Source organism: Hypanus sabinus, chromosome 7 (assembly GCF_030144855.1).
Source record: "Hypanus sabinus isolate sHypSab1 chromosome 7, sHypSab1.hap1, whole genome shotgun sequence".
Taxonomy (NCBI): Eukaryota; Metazoa; Chordata; class Chondrichthyes; order Myliobatiformes; family Dasyatidae; genus Hypanus; species Hypanus sabinus.
This window is the reverse complement of record NC_082712.1, coordinates 167,246,037-167,265,445: the sequence shown is the minus strand read 5'-3', so window position 1 is coordinate 167,265,445 and position 19,409 is coordinate 167,246,037. Positions and strand designations below refer to the sequence as shown.

The window sequence follows — 19,409 nt, the reverse complement described above, 5'->3', positions numbered from 1 at the left end:
GCGTCCTTGTGCAGGATTCCCTGAAGGTTAACTTGCAGATTGAGTTTTTGGTGAGGAAGGTAAATGCATTGTTAGCATTCATTTTGTGACGACGGGAATATAAAAACAAGGATGTAATGCTGAGGCTTCATAAAGCACTGTTGAGGCCTCACTTGAAGCATTGTGAGAAGTTTTGGATCCCTTGTCTAAGAAAGGATGTGCTGACATTGGAGAGGGTTCAGAGGAGGTTCACGAGAATGATTCCAGGAAAGAAAGGTTCATCGTATGAGGAGCATTTGATGGCTCTTGGCCTGTACTCACTGGGATTTTTAAGAATGAGAGGTAATCTCATTGAAACCTATTGTGGTAAACTATGTGTATACCTGTCTGGACTCGCCCCTCTACTGACTGCTCCTGTGGCTCCTCCCACAGAACCCTGTATAAAGGCGATTGGAGGCACTGCTCCTCCCTCAGTCTCCAGGATGTTGTGGTCACTTCAGCTGCTAATAAAAGCCTATTGTTCGCCTCCCGTCTCCAAGAGTTATTGATGGTCCATCACCTATCGCATATGGAAAAGCCTAGATAGAGTGCAGAGAATATTTCCTATAGTGGGGGACTCTCAGACCAGAGGACACAGCCTCAGAATATAGGGACGTCCATTTAGAAAGGAGATGAGGACCAATTTCTTCAGCCAGAGGGTGATGAATCTGTGGAATTTATTGTCACAGGCTGCTGTGGAGGGATGGCCATTGGGTGTAATTAAGGGAGAGATTGATAGGTTCTTAATTAGTCAGGGCATGAAGGGATATGGGGAGAAGGCAGGAAAATGGGGTTGAGAGGGTAATTGGATCAGCCATGATAAAATGGCAGAGCAGACTCAATTGCCCTAATTTGGCTCCTATCTCTTATGGTCTAAAAGCTGAGAGGTTAAACATTCTTTGACCCTATCTAGTGTATAGTTCTGGTCATCATGATATAAAGCAGATGAAAGCAAAAATTAATTAAAAAGATTTAAAAGAATTATATCAAAAATGAACAGTACATTTTAGGGGAGATTGAGCTTTCTCATTTCTCAGCGGCCTAAGTATTAGCACATTACCCACGTGATGTGATTATTTAAAATGTGTAGCCTATTAACTAATTTATCTCTATTTAAGGATGCCCACAACTTATTAACCCTACCCCATACATCTTTGGCATGTGGGACAAAACTGGAGCACCAAGAGGAAATCTACGTGTTCACAGGGAGATGTACAAACTCCTTTCAGACTGCAGCAGGGACTGAACCTCAATCTTTGGTTCTGTGATAACATTACATTAACAGCTATGCTTCTGTGCTGAAATAGAACTACAAGCAGATTGAGTTGGATGAAACCAATTATGCTTGACCATGTGTTGATCTATGAATGCTTTTCTCAAGTCAAGTCAAGTCGCTTTTTGTTGTCATTTTAACCATAACTGCTGGTACAGTACACAGTAAAAATGAAACAATGTTCCTCCAGGACCATGGCACTACATGAAACAACACAAAACTACATTAGACTTCAGACCTACATGGGACTACATAAAATGCACAAAACAGTGCAAGACTGTACAATGATTGATAAATAAGACAATAGGCACAGTAAAGAGCAAATTACAATATAATAATAAATGATGTAAATATAAACAATGTAAACAATGTTTTATCAGGAATTGAGAAAGAAATGAGCAAAAATTGCAAAGGGAGCAGAGTGGTGTTCAGTTGAGTGTATTCTGCCATTTATTCCAGGAATTCTCCCTGCTGTGTGGACAGGAAATATTAAACCACTTTCAGCACATCAAAATCACCTCAAAAATTAAAATTTACAAATAAATGACATAAAAATAATTTACAGATATGCCAAGTATTTATTCCATTCACACATAAGCTGTACACAATATTCACAAAGTCTCTGAGACGAAGGACAAGCTCTCTGGTAGGAGTAATGGAATAATATGTAAACTATTGCGTGCGCTATTTATATCATAGTCCAGATCTCCAGATGCACTGGGCAACACTGAAATCCTGTACATGGGCTTGTGATCATGAAATGAATGTCAAAGATTTGTTAATTGTCTTTATGAGATATACTACATGACAGCTACACCTTGGCACGGACACACCAGTGGATAACTGCATCTCTGGATCATGGCATAAGCTGTTTTGTTAGGAGTCCTCAGAACACCAGCATATCAATTTAAAAATAGATCTGTAAATCTATCTTTCAAAAGCATTTGATTGTCACATAAGATGGGCTTCCCCTTGGACACACTTTCCACGCAATGGCCAGGAACAAGTATCATTGTCGTTCAGTCCATTTAGATATATGATCAGATTCCAGCATAAATATCACATCAAATGAAACTTCATTTGGAAGTTGTACATGCTACTGATCCAGCGATCCATAAGAACAAGGAGCAGCGTATGTCATAAGCCTCTTCAGCCAGTTTCCGCCATGCAATAACAGAATGGCTGAACTAGTCTTTGACCTCAACTCTGTTTTCTTGCTGGCTTTCCATAACCCTAGAAACCACTATCGTCCAAAACCCAAGCTCACTTTGATTATACTTAACAACTCATCATTTGTGGCCTTCTTTCAAAGACAGAATTTCAAAATTTCATGTCCTTTGAGAGAGGAACCATCTCCCAGTTAAACCCATATCTTGAGAGTACACCGCTCAGTTCCATAATCTCCCATATGAAGAAATTTTCTTTAGCACCAACTCAGAAGCCTCCGCAGGAACTTCTGTTTCAATGACCACTCAATACTGATGAAGAGTCTCAGCTTGAAATGTCAACAGTTTAGTCAATGTTGCCACAGGAAGGCAGCATCCATCACCATCAGGGACCTGCACCACCCAGGCCATGCTCTCTTCTCACTGTTGCCATCAGGAAGAAAGTACAGGAGCCTCAGGACTCACACCACCAGGCTCAGGAGCAGTTATTACCCCTCAAACATCAGACTCTGGAACTAAAGGGCATAATTTCTCATAACTTCACTTGCACCATCGTTGAAATGTTCACACAACCCAGGGACTCACTGTCAAGAACTCTTCACCTCTTGTTCCCGATATTTATTGCTTAATTATTATTATTGTTATTTCTTTCTTTTTGTATTTGCACAGTTTGTTGTCTTTTGCACACTGGTTGAACACCAAAGTGGGTGTGGTCTTTCATTAATTTCTATTCTTCTGTAGATTTATTGAGTATGCCTACAGGAAAATCTCAGGGTTACAGAATATATGGTGACATGTATGTACTTCGATAATAAAATTAATTTGCTCTTTGAACTCATAGATGCTGCTTAACCTGCCGAGTTCCAGGTTGTATAGTTTTTATAATAACACAGATCAGGCAAATCCCAACACCTCCTTGTATCCTGATTGTGGCATTGGGAGTTGGGATGAAGGATGGCAGTGGAGATTAAATGATTGGGTTAGAATGGTGATTAAGACCATGCTGGTTAAGGACTTAAGGTGACAGCCTTGGTGCAGTTGTGATTGTAAACTACACCACAAAATCTGTTGTATTCACTTACAAGATATAAAATATATATGTTATATTTAGGGTTTTCTAAGATTAAGGGAAAAGAAACTCAGTGTTTCTCATATTTTCTTTTGATATGGTAAGGCATTCGGTCTTTTGAATGTATGCCGGCTCTCAGAGCAACTCCTTGAAGGCTATTCTAATGTTTTCCATTGTAATCTATTCCCACAAATGCCTATCAACTGCCCCGTCATTCTTCAGTTTATTATGATCATTGTTTTGGACATGACAGGGAACAAGAGGAACGGAAAGCAGGCAAACTCCACACAGACGGTCATTGGAATTGTGCAGCAGCAATGTGCCATGATTCCCTACTACTTTCTTTTTTCTTTATAACCCAGTTATTCCCACACAGTGGGGGGATTCATGTTCGGGAGGTGCAGTGGTGTAGCGGTTACAGCAGTTTCTTTACAGCACCATCAATCACCAATTAGTGTTTGATTCCCACCATTGTCTGTAAGGATCTCTGTACAATCTTTCCAGGACCACATTCCAAAGATGTAGGGTTGGGGTTAGTGAGTGGTGGGCATGCTATGTTGGCATCAGGAGCACAGAGGCACTTGTGGGCTTTCCCCCGCACATGCTCTCTGATCTGGTTTTGCACAAATGATGCATTTCACTGTACATTTTAAGATTTCACATGACAGATAAAGCCAATCCTTAAAGCTAATCTTTTATCTCGGCTCTAAGCAGCTTGCTGAAACAAAGACAAATAACCTACAAAGCCCATTGTTACGGGCAAGCTGGGTAACAGTTTAGTTCTGTTGCAATTCATGTACTGGTCTTTTTAAACATTAGTAACAGACTTCTTTGCTTTGAACAGATACAGTAACAAAGTAAAATCAGACAAGGAAGGAAGATCTACTGCCACAGAGGTGGTTTGTGCATTTTTTTTCTATTTATGTAAATGGAATGATAAAGTATAACCTTCCAGGAGGTCCGATATGAGAGGCAGAGCAGCATAGCAATGTGTTGTGTAATGTCCACATGATATGAGCAATATCTCAATAGTGCACGGTTTAGAAAGGGAGAATTTTTTTACTTACTGATGGGGAGCGAAAGAGAGAGAGCGAGTGCAGAAGAGAGAGAGGTAGGGAGGGAGAGGCAGAGGGTGTGTGAGGCAGAGAGAAAGATAGGGAGGGAGCGAGAATGTGTGAGTGAGCGAGAGAGAGTGAGAGTGACAGAGACAGATGGACAAACAGAGACAGAGATGGCGACAGAGGCAGAAAGAGAGAGACAAAGAGCGTGAGAAAGATAGACATACAGAGAGAGAGTGAGAGAGAGAGAGAGAGAGAGACAGATGGGCAGACAGAGACAAAGACAGTTGGATTGGCAGAGACAGACAGACAAAGAGACAGAAAGCAAGGGAGAGTTTGAAACAGACAGACAGAGACAGAATTAGAGACAGAGAGGGACAGAGAAGGTGTGGATGCAGGGAAAGGCTGTAGGTGTTAGGCAGAGAAGGTAGGTTGCAATTGGGAAGCCCTTGGCTGAGTAAGACTGGAATTGGGGTGCTGGGATGGTCGGGGGAAATACAGGATCCACAGAAACACCAACAACTTAAGGAACCCACAATTTGTTTTCAGAAAAATCCAGGGATGTAAAAAAAATCTTGACACCAATTAATAGAATGCCTACTTATTCAATGGAGAAGAGCTGCAGAGACTTATTCCCAATCTGATTACTGATCAAAGTAAAGTGCAGCTGGTGAACCAGTGACTTTGAATGAAGCGTTGGCAAGATAGATACTGATTTTCCCTTTGGGTCTCTCCATCTGCACCACCAACACCTTCCTTTGCGAAACAAAAGTAGAGACACACTGCCCCAAAGTCTGCCTGATCATGCTAAAAACTGCCTAGTACTATCTCAGAGTGGTCCTTGTATCTTTTTTAAGAACTTAGAACATTGAAAAGTAACGCACACAAAATGCAGGACAAACTCAGCAGATCGGGCAACGTCTGTGGGCGGAATAAACAGTCAACGTTTGTTCCTTTTCATAGATGCTGCTGCTGACCTGCTGAGTTCCTCTAGCATCATGAGTGTGTTAGTCAGGATTTCCATTATCTGCAGAATCTCTTGTGAATATAGAACAGTATAGCCCATTGGCCCACAATGTTGTGCTGGCTGATAAATACCTACTCCATGACCAGTCTAATCCTTCCTTTTACACAGCCCATAATCCACCTTTTTATTCCATCCATGTGCCTATCTAACAGTCTTTTAACTGGTCCTATTGTATCAGCCACTGGCACCACCTCTGGCAGTACATTCCATGGACTAGCCAGTCTCTGTGTAAAAATCCTACTTCGGGACATCTCCCCTAAACTTTTCTGCACTCACCTTACATCAATGTCCTTTTATATTGGCCATTGCCACCCTGGGAGAAAGGTGCTGGCTATCCACTCTATCTATGCCTCTTATAATCTTATACACATCTATCAAGTCACCTTTCATTCTCCTTCGCTCCCAAGAGAAAAGCCTGAGCTCACTTTCCAATGTCTTAGTCTTTTCCCATGAGACACAGTCTCTAATCCAGACAACATGCTGGTAAATCTCCACTGCACCCTCTCTAAATCTCCCACATCCTTTCTATATTGAGGTGACCGGAACTGAACACCATATGTTTCGAAATATATGTTGTAAGTTAATGAAACTGAAATCTTAGATCTGCAGTGTGGCCTAATCAAAGTTGGGTAAAGCTACAACATTACATCATGGCTCTTGACTCAGTCCCCCAACTAATGAAGGCCAGTATCATAACCATCATAAATTCATAACCATTCTATCAACTTGTGCGGCAACTTTGAGAAATCTGTGGATTTGGACCTCCAGATCCCTCTGTTCCTCCACACCACTAAGAATGTGGTCACTGGGCTGACATAGTACATAGTGGTTAGCACAACACTTTACAGTACCTTTCAATTTCTGCTGCTGCCTGGAAGGAATTTAAAAGATCTCCCCTTGACCACATGCGTTTCTTCCAGGTATTCCCATTTCCTCCCACAATTAGTTGGTCATTGTGAATTGTCCCGTGATTAGGCTAGGATTAAATCAGGGGATAGCTGGGTAGCACAGCTTGGAGGGTCAGAAGGGCCTAATCTGTGCTGTATCCCAAAAAATAAATAATCCTTGTACTCTGACTTCAAGCGTGATCCTTCAAAGTTTTCAGGAGTAATTGTGCAGTATTGCCTTTTAGGGCTTTGAACTGAGCATATTTAGTGGCAGCATACACAGGAAAATAACTTAGAAGGCTCCAGATTTTAAAAATCTGGAGCATCACCTCCTCTGAAAGATGAGATAGATTAATAACAGCAGCAGCAGCCATGAATGAAAACTTTGCTAAAATAAATTTTCAAACATTAAAAGGATTGAGTACATCAGGATATAATCAAAATAAATGATCAGGTTTAATACTGTGCATTAAGATTCATGATGTAAGTTATAAAATATTTTCTGGTGTTCATAAAATACACAGTGGTAGAGCTTGTAATGAAGAGATTTTTATTCCCACGTTCATTATAATAAAGGAAATTCGGGAATCAGGTCTTGGGTGTCAAGTTGGAAGACTGGTTCTTGATTCTTGGAGGGTGTGCTATTGACACTGACATAATCTCTTCTGATATGCAGAGAGGGGACCAGCATGGTGTGGGATTGATGGCAGGAAAGGGCAGATGAGCTCTACTGAGCAATTGGCAGGGTTGTGGTGAGCAGCATAGCCAATACTAATAGTGAAGAAGCTGCGAGGGGAGTAGATGGGATGTTGTGGCCTTTTCATAATCAGAATCAGGTTTAAAATCACTGACATACTGTACACCTGGAGGCCACTTTATTAGATAAACCCTGTACCTAGCAAAGTGGCCACTGAGTGCATGTTCATGTCTTCTGCTGTTGTAGCCCATCCATTTCAAGGTTTGACATGTTGTACATTTAGAGATGCTCTTCTACACACCACTGTTGTAGAGTGTGGTTTATTAAGATACTGCCACCTTCCTGTCAGCTTGAACCAATCTGGCTGTCTTCTCTGATCTCTGTCATTAACAAGGCATTTTCACTCACAGAACTGCCTCTCTCTGGACAACACACACACAATGCTGTACGAACTCAGCAGGCCAGGCAGCACCTATGGAAAAATATACAGTCGACATTTTGGGCTGTGTTGCTCGGATTTCCAACAGCTACAGCTTTTCTCTTTTTTTGTGATCTGTTTGCCACTCACTGGCTGTTCACTTGTTTTTCACACCTTCTTCTGTGAAGTCTAGAGAGTGGTGTGTGTGAAAATCCCAGGAGATGAGCAGTTTCCGAGCAGTCCCCATCTTGCACCAACAATAAATCACTCCACTGTCAAAGTCACTTAGATCACACTTCTTCTGCATGCTGTTGTTTGATCTGAACAACAACTGAACATCTTGACCATGTCTGTATGCTTTTATTCATTAAGTTGCTGCCACATGATTAGCTGATCAGATATTTACATTAACAAACAGGTGTACTGGTGTATCTAATAAAGGGGCCACTGAGTGCATGTCGTGAAATTTGTTGTTTTGTAGCAGCAATACATAAAGTGCGATACATAAAAATATATGAATTACATGAAGATACAAAGTGAGGTAGTGTTCATGGATTGGTTCAACAGAGAAAATCTTTTTTCTCAATGATTTGCTGAAAATTAAGTAACAGCACTTTAAGTGTCTTGAGCTACTTATTTTCCATCATCCTTATTGTCGTAATCAATATCTCAATTTATTTTAGCGAAGGTTAATAATTCAGTTCAATAATTAAATTTGACACTCACAACTAAACATAAATTTTTTCTCAGATTACAATCATCTTCCCCAGGGGACCTATTAATATGAGAGTTTTCAGCTTTTATCTTCCCACTAAACATTGACAGACAGATGGATATCATTGCATTTTGAGTAGAGTTATGGAGAATTACGTTGAGAACTTCATAGGCCCATAAGACAAATGAGCAGAATTAGGCAATTCAGCCCATCGATTCTGTTTGACCATTTCCATTATGGCTTATTTATTATCACTCACAACCCCATTCTCCTGCTTTCTCCCCATAACCTTAGACAACCTTACTAATCAATAATATATCAACCTCTGCTTTAAATACTGTATATCCAATAACTTGGCCTCCACAGCTGTCTATGGAGCTCCACAGCATGACAATGAATTCAACAGATTCACCACCCTCTGGCTAAGGAAATTACTCCTTTTCTCTATTCTAAAGGGACATCCTTACCTTCTGGTCCTAGGCTCTCCCACAATAGTAAACATCCTCTCCACCTCCATTCTATCTAGGCCATTCAATATTTGACAGTTTTCGGTGAGATCCCCACCCCTCATTCTTCTAAGCTCCAGTGAGTACAGGCCCAGAGCCTTCAAGTGCCCCTCATACATTAACCCTTTCATTCCCAGGATCACGTTTTGATCAAGTGTAAGTTTGCCTTTCTACAGCATAGTTTTACACATAGAAATAAAGTGAATCCATACAACTTATGAAGGAATTGTAGGAGTATTTATAATCTGCAAAAACATCTTTATATTCTTCAGATTTTTAAAAAATGATCAAATTAACTAAATGGTAACAAAACATTCCGATGATGTGGTTGGGGTTATTTTTACACTAGGAATATGGATATTGGTTATTAAAAGAACCCAACATATTTGATGAATGGTTGGTGGTACATTCAAACATAAACAGTGAAGACTAAAAAAAAATCCTTCTCCCATCTCTTCACGTAAGCATTCTACTTACTTCTTATTTCTATAAGATCTCACATAAGCACAGAATGGTTAGAACATAGATGCAGGCAATTTTCAACCCATTAAGTCTATACTGGCTCTATGGTCCACTTGTGACCCTTTTCTTACATCTATTAAGTTCTTTCCTTTCAGATATTTATTTTTTGAGATAAGGCGTGGAGTTTGTTAAGTTGTTAAGATAAGTTGCTTCAAGCTGCACCACCCAACAATCCCTGATTTAACCCTAGCCTAATCACGGGACAATTTACGATGCCGAATTACCCTGCCAACCAGTAGGTCTTCAGGTTGCAGAAGAAACCTATACAGAGAGAACATACAAACTCCTTACAGACAGCGGGCAGGAATTGAACCCCGGTTGCTGGTACTGTAAAGCTTTGTGCTAACTACTACAATACCATGCCGCCCTAATGTAGCCTCCTTTTGTATAAAATCATTGATCAGTCTCCAGTGATGTTGCTGCTATAGTATTGCAGACCCTAAGTATTAGGTGGATCCAAACAAGAAATCCTAATGTGAACCTTGGCTCTTTTGCCACTTATCTTCATCCTTTGATGTCAGGTTTCTTGCCCCATAGAGACAGTCATATTTAGACTGGCCCAATATAAAACATTAAGTCAGAACTGAAGAGATAAAACTTAACATAGACCCAAACATATTGATGCAGCTACAAAGAAAGCAAATCAGTGGCTATACTTAATTTGAAGTTTGAGGAGATTTGGTATGTCACCAAGAACACTCAGAAATTTCTACAGATGTACCATGGACAGCATTCTAACTGGCTACAACCGGATATCTGGTATGGGGTGGGGGAGGCCACTGCGCTGGATCAAAGTAAGCTGCCGAGAGTTGTAAACTTAGTCAGCTTCATCACGGGCAGTCGTTTCCATGGTCTCCAAGACATCTTCAAATAGCAGTGCCTCATAAATGCGGCATCCATCATTAAGGACCACCATCACCCACGACATGCCTTGTTCTCATTGCTTCCATCAGGAGGGAGGTACAGGAGACTGAAGGGACAGACTCAGCAATTCAAGAACACCTTCTTCCCCTTTGACATCCAATTTCTGAATGGCCATTGAACCCATGAACTTATTACTTTTTCTCATTTCCTATTATTTACTTATTTAACTATATATAAAACTTACTCTAATTTAGTTTTCTTTTCTTTCTTTATTATGATGTATTGCATTGTGTTTCTTCCGCATGTTAACAAACTTCATGACATATGATGGTGATATTAAACCTGATTCTGATTCTGAAACAAAACACGATGCAAGATAGATCAGAAAGCTATCACCATATACAAAAAGGAGGTATTACATTCAATGTACCATAAAAATAAATAATAGAGGAAACTAGGAGAGTGTGAGAAGAATGAAGTTATGGTACAATATATCAAAGTTAAAGTAAGTTTTTTTATCATAAAAAATTCTGAAATTCATTTTTTTCTGGGCATTCACAGTGAATACAAAGAAACACAATAGAATCAATGAAAAAGCACACTCAAGATGGACAAGCAACCAATGTGCAAATAAAAAAGAAAATAATAATAATAAATAAGCATCAAGAAAATGAGAAGAAGAGAGTCCATATAGATTGTAGGAGCAGTTTAATGCTTGGGTGAGTGAAGTTGAATGATGTTATCCACTCTGATTCAAGAACCTGATGGTTGAGGGGTAATAACTGTTTCTGAACCTAATGTTATGGGTCCTGAGGGTCCCATACATCGTTCCTGATGGCAGCAATGAGAAGAGGTCTAGATGGTGGGGTTCTTGGTGATAGATGTTGCTTTTCTGTGGCAGCACTCCTTGAAGATGTGCTCAGAGTGGTGAGGGCTTTACCTGTGATGGACTGGGCTGTATCCACTACTTTCTGCGGCTTTTCCATTCAAGTGCATTGGTGTATCCATATCAGGCCAAGATGCAACCAGTCAGTATACTCTTCACCACACATCTATAGAAGTTTAGTTTTAGATGAAATGCCAAAGCTTCACAAACTTCTAAGATGGTACACCATATAAAGCAATCACCTGGATCCACAATGGCTTGGTATGGCAACCACTCTTCATGTGACCAGAGGAAACTGCAGAGAGTTGTGGGCACGGCTTAAAACTTCACAGGAACCAGTTTCTGCTCTATGGACTCTGACAGCATGTATATTTCTTGCTGCCTCAGTAAAGCAGCCAGCATAATCAAAGACCTCACCCACCACAGACAATTCTCTCTTAACCACATATACCAGACTCAATTGAGAAGCTTCTGTTCTTTAAGGAGGGAAATCTGTTGTCATTATTCACTCTGGTTTATATGGGATACCAGACACAAGAGAAAAATAAAGGATATAGTTGACCTTAATCCCTAACCAATAGCTCAATTTATCAAGAGTAAATACACTAAAAATAGTTCTCAGTCACTCTCAAGTTGGACCTCGTATTCCATTTGAATCACTTCCAACCTGATGGCATGAACATCAATGTTTGCAACTTCTGATATTTTCCCCCTCCCCCTTTCCATCTTCTTCAATTCCCCTCTCTGGCCCCTTACCTCTTCTCCTCACCTGCCTATCACTAACTTCCCCCCACCTCTAGTGACCTTCCTCCTTCCCTTTCTCCATGGTCCACTCTCCTCTCAAAATACATTCCTTCTTCTCCAGTCCTTTACAATTTCTACCTATTATCTCCTAGCTTCTTACTACATCCACCTATCACTTTTGAGCTTGTTGTCCTTCCTTCCTTTTTCTTTCAGGCATCTTTCCTCTTCTTTTCCAGTGTTTGATGAAAGGTCTGAGCCTGAAACATTGACTGTTCATTCCTCTCCATAGATGTTGACTGACCTGCTCGGTTCCTCCTGCAAATTGTGTGTGTTGCTCTAGAATAAAAATATTCAGGCACTTTTTACAGATATGACAATGGACATATGTTGTTCATTTCACTCTGCAAAGTCTTATAGCCAAACATCTGTGCAGATGTCTAAATTGCAATAGCAATCACACAGACTGCTCACAATGGTATGAGAGAGTTATGGTCACTGAATTGAACACTAAGCCAATGTCCCATACATCTTGATTGCTATATCTGGATATATTCAATCTCAAGAACAAAATAGACTCAGTAAGAGGTGTCACTGTGTAAAGTCAGATCAATCATCAACATTTGTTCGAGGTATCATGAAGTCTCATGGCATCAAGTCAAAAATGGGCAAGAAGCCCATTTTTTTTCATCTAGAGGTACAGAAAGCCCATGCCACCTAATTACACCCATGTGACCAATTAACCTTATCTTTATATCTTTAGAATGTGGGAAGAAACCAGAGCACCTAGAGGAAACCTACGTAGCCATGGGAGAATGTATGAACTCCTTACGGACAGCAGTGGAATTATAGTTGTGTCATGGCAATAGCATTATGTGAACCACTGCACCTGCTGTTCTGGCCCAAACCTCCTCCTAATTACCAGCAAACCTTCGCTGTTTGATCATTAGTCAGCAGTATCATCAGGCAGAATTTATTCACCAGTACACTGAGGTTCAGTTTGGATTCAGCCAGAATCGATTATAATAAAATTTTATGCAGCCTTGGTACAAACCAAGAGGATAAGTGGTGATGGCCGCACTTGTCATCAACCTGCCCCAGTAACACTTAAGTCTGTGGGGCCTAGACAAAGTCAAGTTACGTTTATTGTCTTTTAACTATATACATGTATATTGCCAAACAAAACATTTTTCTGAACCAGGGAGTAAAGCATAGTTGTATACATAAAACAGTAACTTATGAAAGTAAGGATAAAATCTACAGACAAATTACACATACATAAATTAAATATTGTAAAGTATAGAACAGATTAGCCAATGACAATTCGTATGTGTTGCCCAAGGAGTTCAGAAGCCTAATGGCCTGGAGGAAGAAAAACTTCTTCCCATCCTGACCACTCTTGTTTTTATGCATCAGAGTCTCCTGCCTGATGGTAGTAAGTCAAAGGGGATGCTGGATGGATGGTTGGAATCCTTAATAATACAAAGGGCCCTGCATATGGGTGGTAGGGAGACCCCTCTGATCCTCTCAGCCATTCTCACAGTCCTTTGTAGGGACTTCCCGTCTGTTGCTCAGCTCTTCACATGCTTAGAATCCAAAGAAGGATAAGTGTGGATAGATGTGGCCTCATGGGTTCCTGTGGGCGGTGTCCTAGATGCACCACTTTAGTAATTTTATGAATGACCTTCCCTCTACAGTAGGTTAAGAGGTCAGATGATTGCTGCTGATGGTGCATTTTCATTTATAGAATATGGAACATAGAACAAAAAAAAACACAACACACCCCCTCCAGCCCTCAATGTTGTGTCTACCTGTTAACCAACTCCAAGATCAATCTTACACTTCCCTCTCACATAGCCCTCCATTTTTTCTTCTCTCCCATGGTATGCCATTCCCTTAGCTAGACAAACTCACTTGCAGTAATGCATGCTCATTCACTGCACAGTATCAGTAACATTTCACCAAGCATGGGGTAAATAATTAAGGAAGACATCACAGGCCGCAGATTGTACCAAAGAGCCTCCTCGGATGCACTGGACTGCTATCGTCGCTACTAGGTTTATCACTCAAAGTGATCAATGCCGTATTGAAAACACTACTCTGCACACATGCGATGAAATGGTTAAAGTTAAATAGAAATTGAGATCCTCCGACTGGCAAGAGACTATGTAGTCCGGATGCCCTCCGACGGTCGGAGTCGTCCTAGCTGTCAACTCAGGGCAGTAAGACACGGAGAACAAGCTGTTGCCCGTATAGTAGTCTCCCCCCTCCCCTCCAGGTAGCTGATGAATCCAAAGGCACAGCAGGGACCGATACTGCTTGGCACCAGCGGCGTCGCAAGGATTGCGCCAGACCGTGCTGAACTCAACGTTAGGGACTCCCGTTCCGGATTTTTCCCCGGGGTTTACTCCTCAAGCCTTCCCTGTGAGTGGGTACAGCTGCAGGGCAACGAAGGTTTGAAATCAGTTTTCCCTCTGCTAGATAGGTTGTCAATCACTGCTGACGAGCACATCTGCCTTCGCCTCTTCAGTCAGTAGAAACTGTTCGGCCGGGCTTACTAGCTAAACCACACGTGAAGGTCAGGAGCTGGACTTGGTTGTCAGAGGCTATTTGAGATGCACACTATCGGGAGCACTCGATAGGAAGTGGGATCTTATCCGCACTCCAGCCCTCACCACCGGGTATAACAACCTTAAGGAACCGTATGCCAGTGACTGCATGATGTAATGACAGTCGGCATCTCCATGGGCACTGGAAGTCCACACGACATTTACTCACTAGGCTTCTCCAAGATTTTCATAATTTCCTGACAAGAACAATAAATGCATTTGAGTTAGATCCATTAGGTTCGCGTTTCCGTCCGCTCCACAACTACAACCGGAGTCACTAAAACCACGAATTATCAGCCCAGCTTCTTCGTGCAGCAACTGAACCATCCTGCGGGTTTGAAAACGGAGCAATTGACAGCGGCCGGACAATCGTGTTAGCTGACGTCTGCCTACTCCGAGTGCATTTGAATGAGAGAACTCGCTCCCTCGATATTTATAGTGGCGACATGTGAAACCAACCCCCCGAGCAACCTGCTCGGGTAACGCAGCCCACTAATTCCTAGTCAGCGGAGAGGGGTGCGGAGCAAGCTGGAACCGGTTTACAGCACCAGGCTATACACGAGGGTGGCTTTGTGTGTTCCGTTCATCCTCGCGAAATAACCAATCCTCCCGCGGGTGCGTCAAGCTGCAGCCAGTCCAATCTCAAACCCTCGCACCAAGCTTTGCTCTGCGGCGGTTGAGGACGTGCCGGGTGCTGAGGACGGGGGGAGGAGAGTAATAGGAAAGTGCAGCTCAGAAACATGCCCTTCGGCCCATCTAGTCCGTGCCAAATAATTTAATCTGCCTTCTGCCATTGACCTGCACCGGGACCATAGCCCTCCACGTACCTATCCAAACTGCTCTTCAGCGCTGAAAGCGAGGTGGCATGCACCACTTGCGCCGGCAGCTCATTCCACGCACTCACGATACTCTGAATGAAGAAGTTCCCCCTCATGCTCCCCTTTAATTTTTTCACCTGTTCACCCTTAACCCATGACATGCAGTCAGACAAGTACTCTCTTCTCTGCTCCTAAACCCTGCATAAAGGATGCCTTCAAAACAGACTGGATAGCACCACTTGGCATTTTACTGGAGGACGCTGGCTCTATCCTCAACTTTAAGTGACGCCTCAGCAACCAAACTCGTTCGCGCGAGTTTAATCACGATATAACTTTCGAGAGCAGACTCAAGTTTGTCAACTTTCTCACAAAGCCAAAAAAAAAAAATACGACAGAGTAGGATACAACTCGAATAGCCTGACGAAGCTAAGCAGTCTGCGGAGAATTAGTATGGTTCCGTTTTAGCATTAACTTTAGCACGATGGAATTAGCCGGATTGGTTTATGCGCGTTGGGGTTTGCGGTACCAATAAGCTCACATGAAGAATTTCCCCCTGTCGGAACAGTTCGGACAACCGGCGCGGCTCTCCAGTGCCAGGTCCTCGCCGCCGCTTCGAGCCCCGCCGCCTCTCCACCAGCTACACTTTCCAAAGCAGTTCAAAGTTACTTTTAGAAGCAGGCACCTTTCCAGCATGCGTCCTGCGGTTGAAAACAAGCAGACTGGGGGATAAAGATCCCATCCTAAATTTCGTGGGAGGTTCGTGGAAAAGAAAGAGGCAGGCCGTGAATTCCATCTCAATCCGTTCTTCTTGATTAAGCTCTTAACCGCACTGCCTCTTGACAGTATTTTTTTTAATGTTTTAAAATTCCCGGCCAGTGATTAACCTCGTTGGACGGTTAAGGTATCGGTCACTTCTATCAACTGTTTCGTGACGGGATAGTCAATAGAACTTCTCGCTTCCCCCGCGAGGCAGCCTCCTCCTGTATAATTCACGAAATTACTTGAGTGCATCAGACATCGCGCTGGTAATTACGTGATATACCACTGTCCGGTTAGTTTAGCATCAGCCACGAATTAAGACACAATTCTTGTTTTATACTCAATCTGCGTTATACTAAGTCTCCGGCGCTGGAATATCTTAGAGCAAAATCATGCGCTTCGCGCACTCGCTGATTGTTGAACCCGCACCTCTAGCTACCTCATGTCTAATCCCGCACCTGTTCTGCGCAAACCGGCGGAGGAGATAGTTCAAGCCGCAGCCCTCTTCACACGCCTGTCAGACAGAATTAAACGCGACAGCCGCAACGTACGAAATGACCTGAACCCGCAGACCCGTGCGAACGAATGTCCTTGCGCAAGGGGACTGCGATACCGCACAGCGCCCGCATTTTACCACACCTGTAACGCGGAGAGGCGAAAGTTGTGTGGAGGTACTTACTCTTTGGCGTATTGCCGTGGCCGCAGACTCTCCGCAGATCATAGCCATTCCTGTCCATGGCGACCTTCCTCTGTCTGCCGGTCTGTGAACGTGCACTGTTGGCAGAAAACAGTAAGTTCCCTTTTTAGGGTCGGTGCCTGTGCAGTGTTCACACAAAAAGCCAACCTTTTACGCTTTCCCATGGTGTCCCCTCTCGCCACTCCTATATCCCCTATGGGGGGAGGGGGAGAGGGGAGGGAGCAAACTGCAGACTTCCTCACGCACCGTCTGCAGGGACCTTGGAGAGGATTCCAACCCGACGCAGTATATTTTGAGAAATAAAACAACTGAACTTGTAACAGGAGAACAGGGAATGGCTCTCAGACTAGGGGTCCCACCGGTGGGTGGCACTGTTTTCCTGCCTTGTCCACCCATAATATACACCTGCCCTCCCCGTGCACCCTGCTTCTGGGCTCAAGTACAAGTGGTTGGAACGAGTTTGATGAAACAAGTTGTCACAGATCATGGAATACTACAGCACAGGAAGAGGCGCTTCGGCCCATCCAGTCCGTGCCGAACTAATATGCTGCCTAGACCCATCACTGTGCACCCCGACCATAGGCCACCATAACTCTCCCACCCATTTACCTATTCAAATTTCTCTTAAATGTTGAAATCGAACCCCTTCAGCAGGAAGCTCGCCCCACTCTCTCGTCACCCTATTTGGGAGGTTTCAGCTCCTCTTTGGCAACTAGTTTCCCCTCATATTCCTCTTAAACATTTCATCTTTCATCCTTAACCTCTAGCTCGAGAGAATAAAGTCCTAACCTGTTCAGCCTTTCCCCGTAACTCAATGTCCTCATGTCCGGATGACATCCTGGTAAATTTCCTTTGCACTGGTTCAATCCTATTGATCTTTCCTGTGTGTAGGTGACCAGAACTGTACACCATACTCCAGATTAGGCCTACTACCAACGTTATATACAACTTCAACAATGTCAATAATGTTGTGATGTTTCCGGTCAGTTGCAAACGAAAATAGATATACTGCAAGTTCGCCCGAATTATGTAAAACACTCAATATGTTTTCCCAACATTTTAAAACTATATGCCGCTACATTAGATTTTTGTTCTACTTCTTCACCTTCCTCCAGATTCAATCTATTACCTAGAAGAGTCTGTGTGGGAGGTTTCGGCTCCTTTTGCCAACTAGAGTCCAAACCTTGCGGCGGAAATTCAGGACATTCATTTATAAAGGCTTCACAACCCCCTTTAATATACAAACAAGCACCTCACTATCTATACAAAATAAGCAGCAGCAGAGCGGAGGTCATCTCCGGTTAATGAAAGTGGATCCGGGACACACGCTGACCGAAGCTGTGACTTGGCGCTGAGCGACGTGAGCAGGTGTAGTCGAGAACAGGTCGGATCTCCGCCCATCGGCGCCGCGGGTTCTTTGCCGCTTTCCGCACAACAGGCAACGCCACGGCACGGTTCATTTGGTAGCAGCGTCGCTCCTGAGCTAGGGAATATTGGGCTGAAGACAGAGGAAGAAAATCAGACCATTCGGCCCGTCGAGTCTGCTTCGCCGTTCCATCATGGCCGATTTATTTTCCCGCTCAAGCATTCTCGAGCTCAGAGTGCTAACAACCGAGGGAACGCTGAAGGAGTGACACAGGCGCTGTGCTGGAGGAATTCGGCCGGTCAGGCAGCATCTGTGGAGGGGAATAAACAGACGACGTTTGGATTAGTTGAAGGAGTGCTACCTTGTCAGAGGTGTCGGTTTTCAGCTACTACCAAGGATTCCTCAGGGCAATTTCAGGGAAAAGAACGGATTTATTATTCAGCCAAGGTCACTGGAAGGGTATTCAGAGACACAGGGGATATAGCAGCACCTGAGACATTGGAAAAGTTGGGAATCCATGTGAAAGTACATAGACTGGAAACATTAATTCAAAGATTCAAAGTATGTACACAGAATACAACTCTAAGATTCATCCTCCCTCTTTGATAGGAGAGAAGCAATGGAGTCCATCATGGGCTTGTCACCAGGCCTCCAGGCTGCACACTCCATTCCAAACCTCACCGGACTCCCTTGGGGCTAATGGGCTCAAAAACACTCCAAAATGTAAATCACAGGTTCCAATTGCACGCAGATTAGAAATAGAATCATACTTGAAAGAAATAAAAGGGGTAGTTTTGTGAACTGTCTGGAGAACATCACCGTTGGTCACGGTGTTTGCTGGCACTATCATTCTGCCTCAACTTCTCCATGGAAGCTGCCTGATCTTAAGCAGATTACTAACATTTATAGATTTTATCACTGAAGGGAATTGACCTGAATTGTCCCCACATTTTCTGATGTAATGGAATGCAGGTATAGTGAGTTACTTCTAAGTACAAATGTCAGAGTTTATATATATATATATATATAAGACCATAACACATAGGAGCAGAATTAGGCCATTCTGTCCATTGAGTCTGTTCTGCCATTTCATCATGCTTGATCAATTTCCCTGTCAACCCCTTTTTCCTGCCTTCTCCCCATTACCTTTCACATCCTGACTAATCAACCTATCAGTCTCTGTCTTAAGTGTACCCAGTGACCTGGCCTCCACAGTCACCAGTGGCAGTTAATTTCAGACTTGCCACCCTCTGGCAACAGAAATTCCTCCTCATCTCTGTTCTCAATGGTTGCCCCTCCATTTTGACGTGGTT

At 42.9% G+C, this 19,409-nt stretch overlaps 1 protein-coding gene across 1 annotated transcript in view; it reads right to left on the bottom strand.

Moving 5' to 3' along the window:
- Positions 1-17,569, bottom strand: part of ano1a (anoctamin 1, calcium activated chloride channel a) — a 282,789-nt gene extending 265,220 nt beyond the window's left edge. The window contains exons 1-2 of the mRNA XM_059976065.1: positions 17,520-17,569; positions 16,713-16,807 (exon numbers count right to left, since the gene is read on the bottom strand). Coding sequence (XP_059832048.1) covers positions 16,713-16,807; positions 17,520-17,554 — 130 coding nt within the window. The 5' untranslated portion in view covers positions 17,555-17,569. The remainder of the gene's footprint in view (positions 1-16,712; positions 16,808-17,519) is intronic.
- Between the last annotated feature and the right edge of the window lie 1,840 nt (positions 17,570-19,409).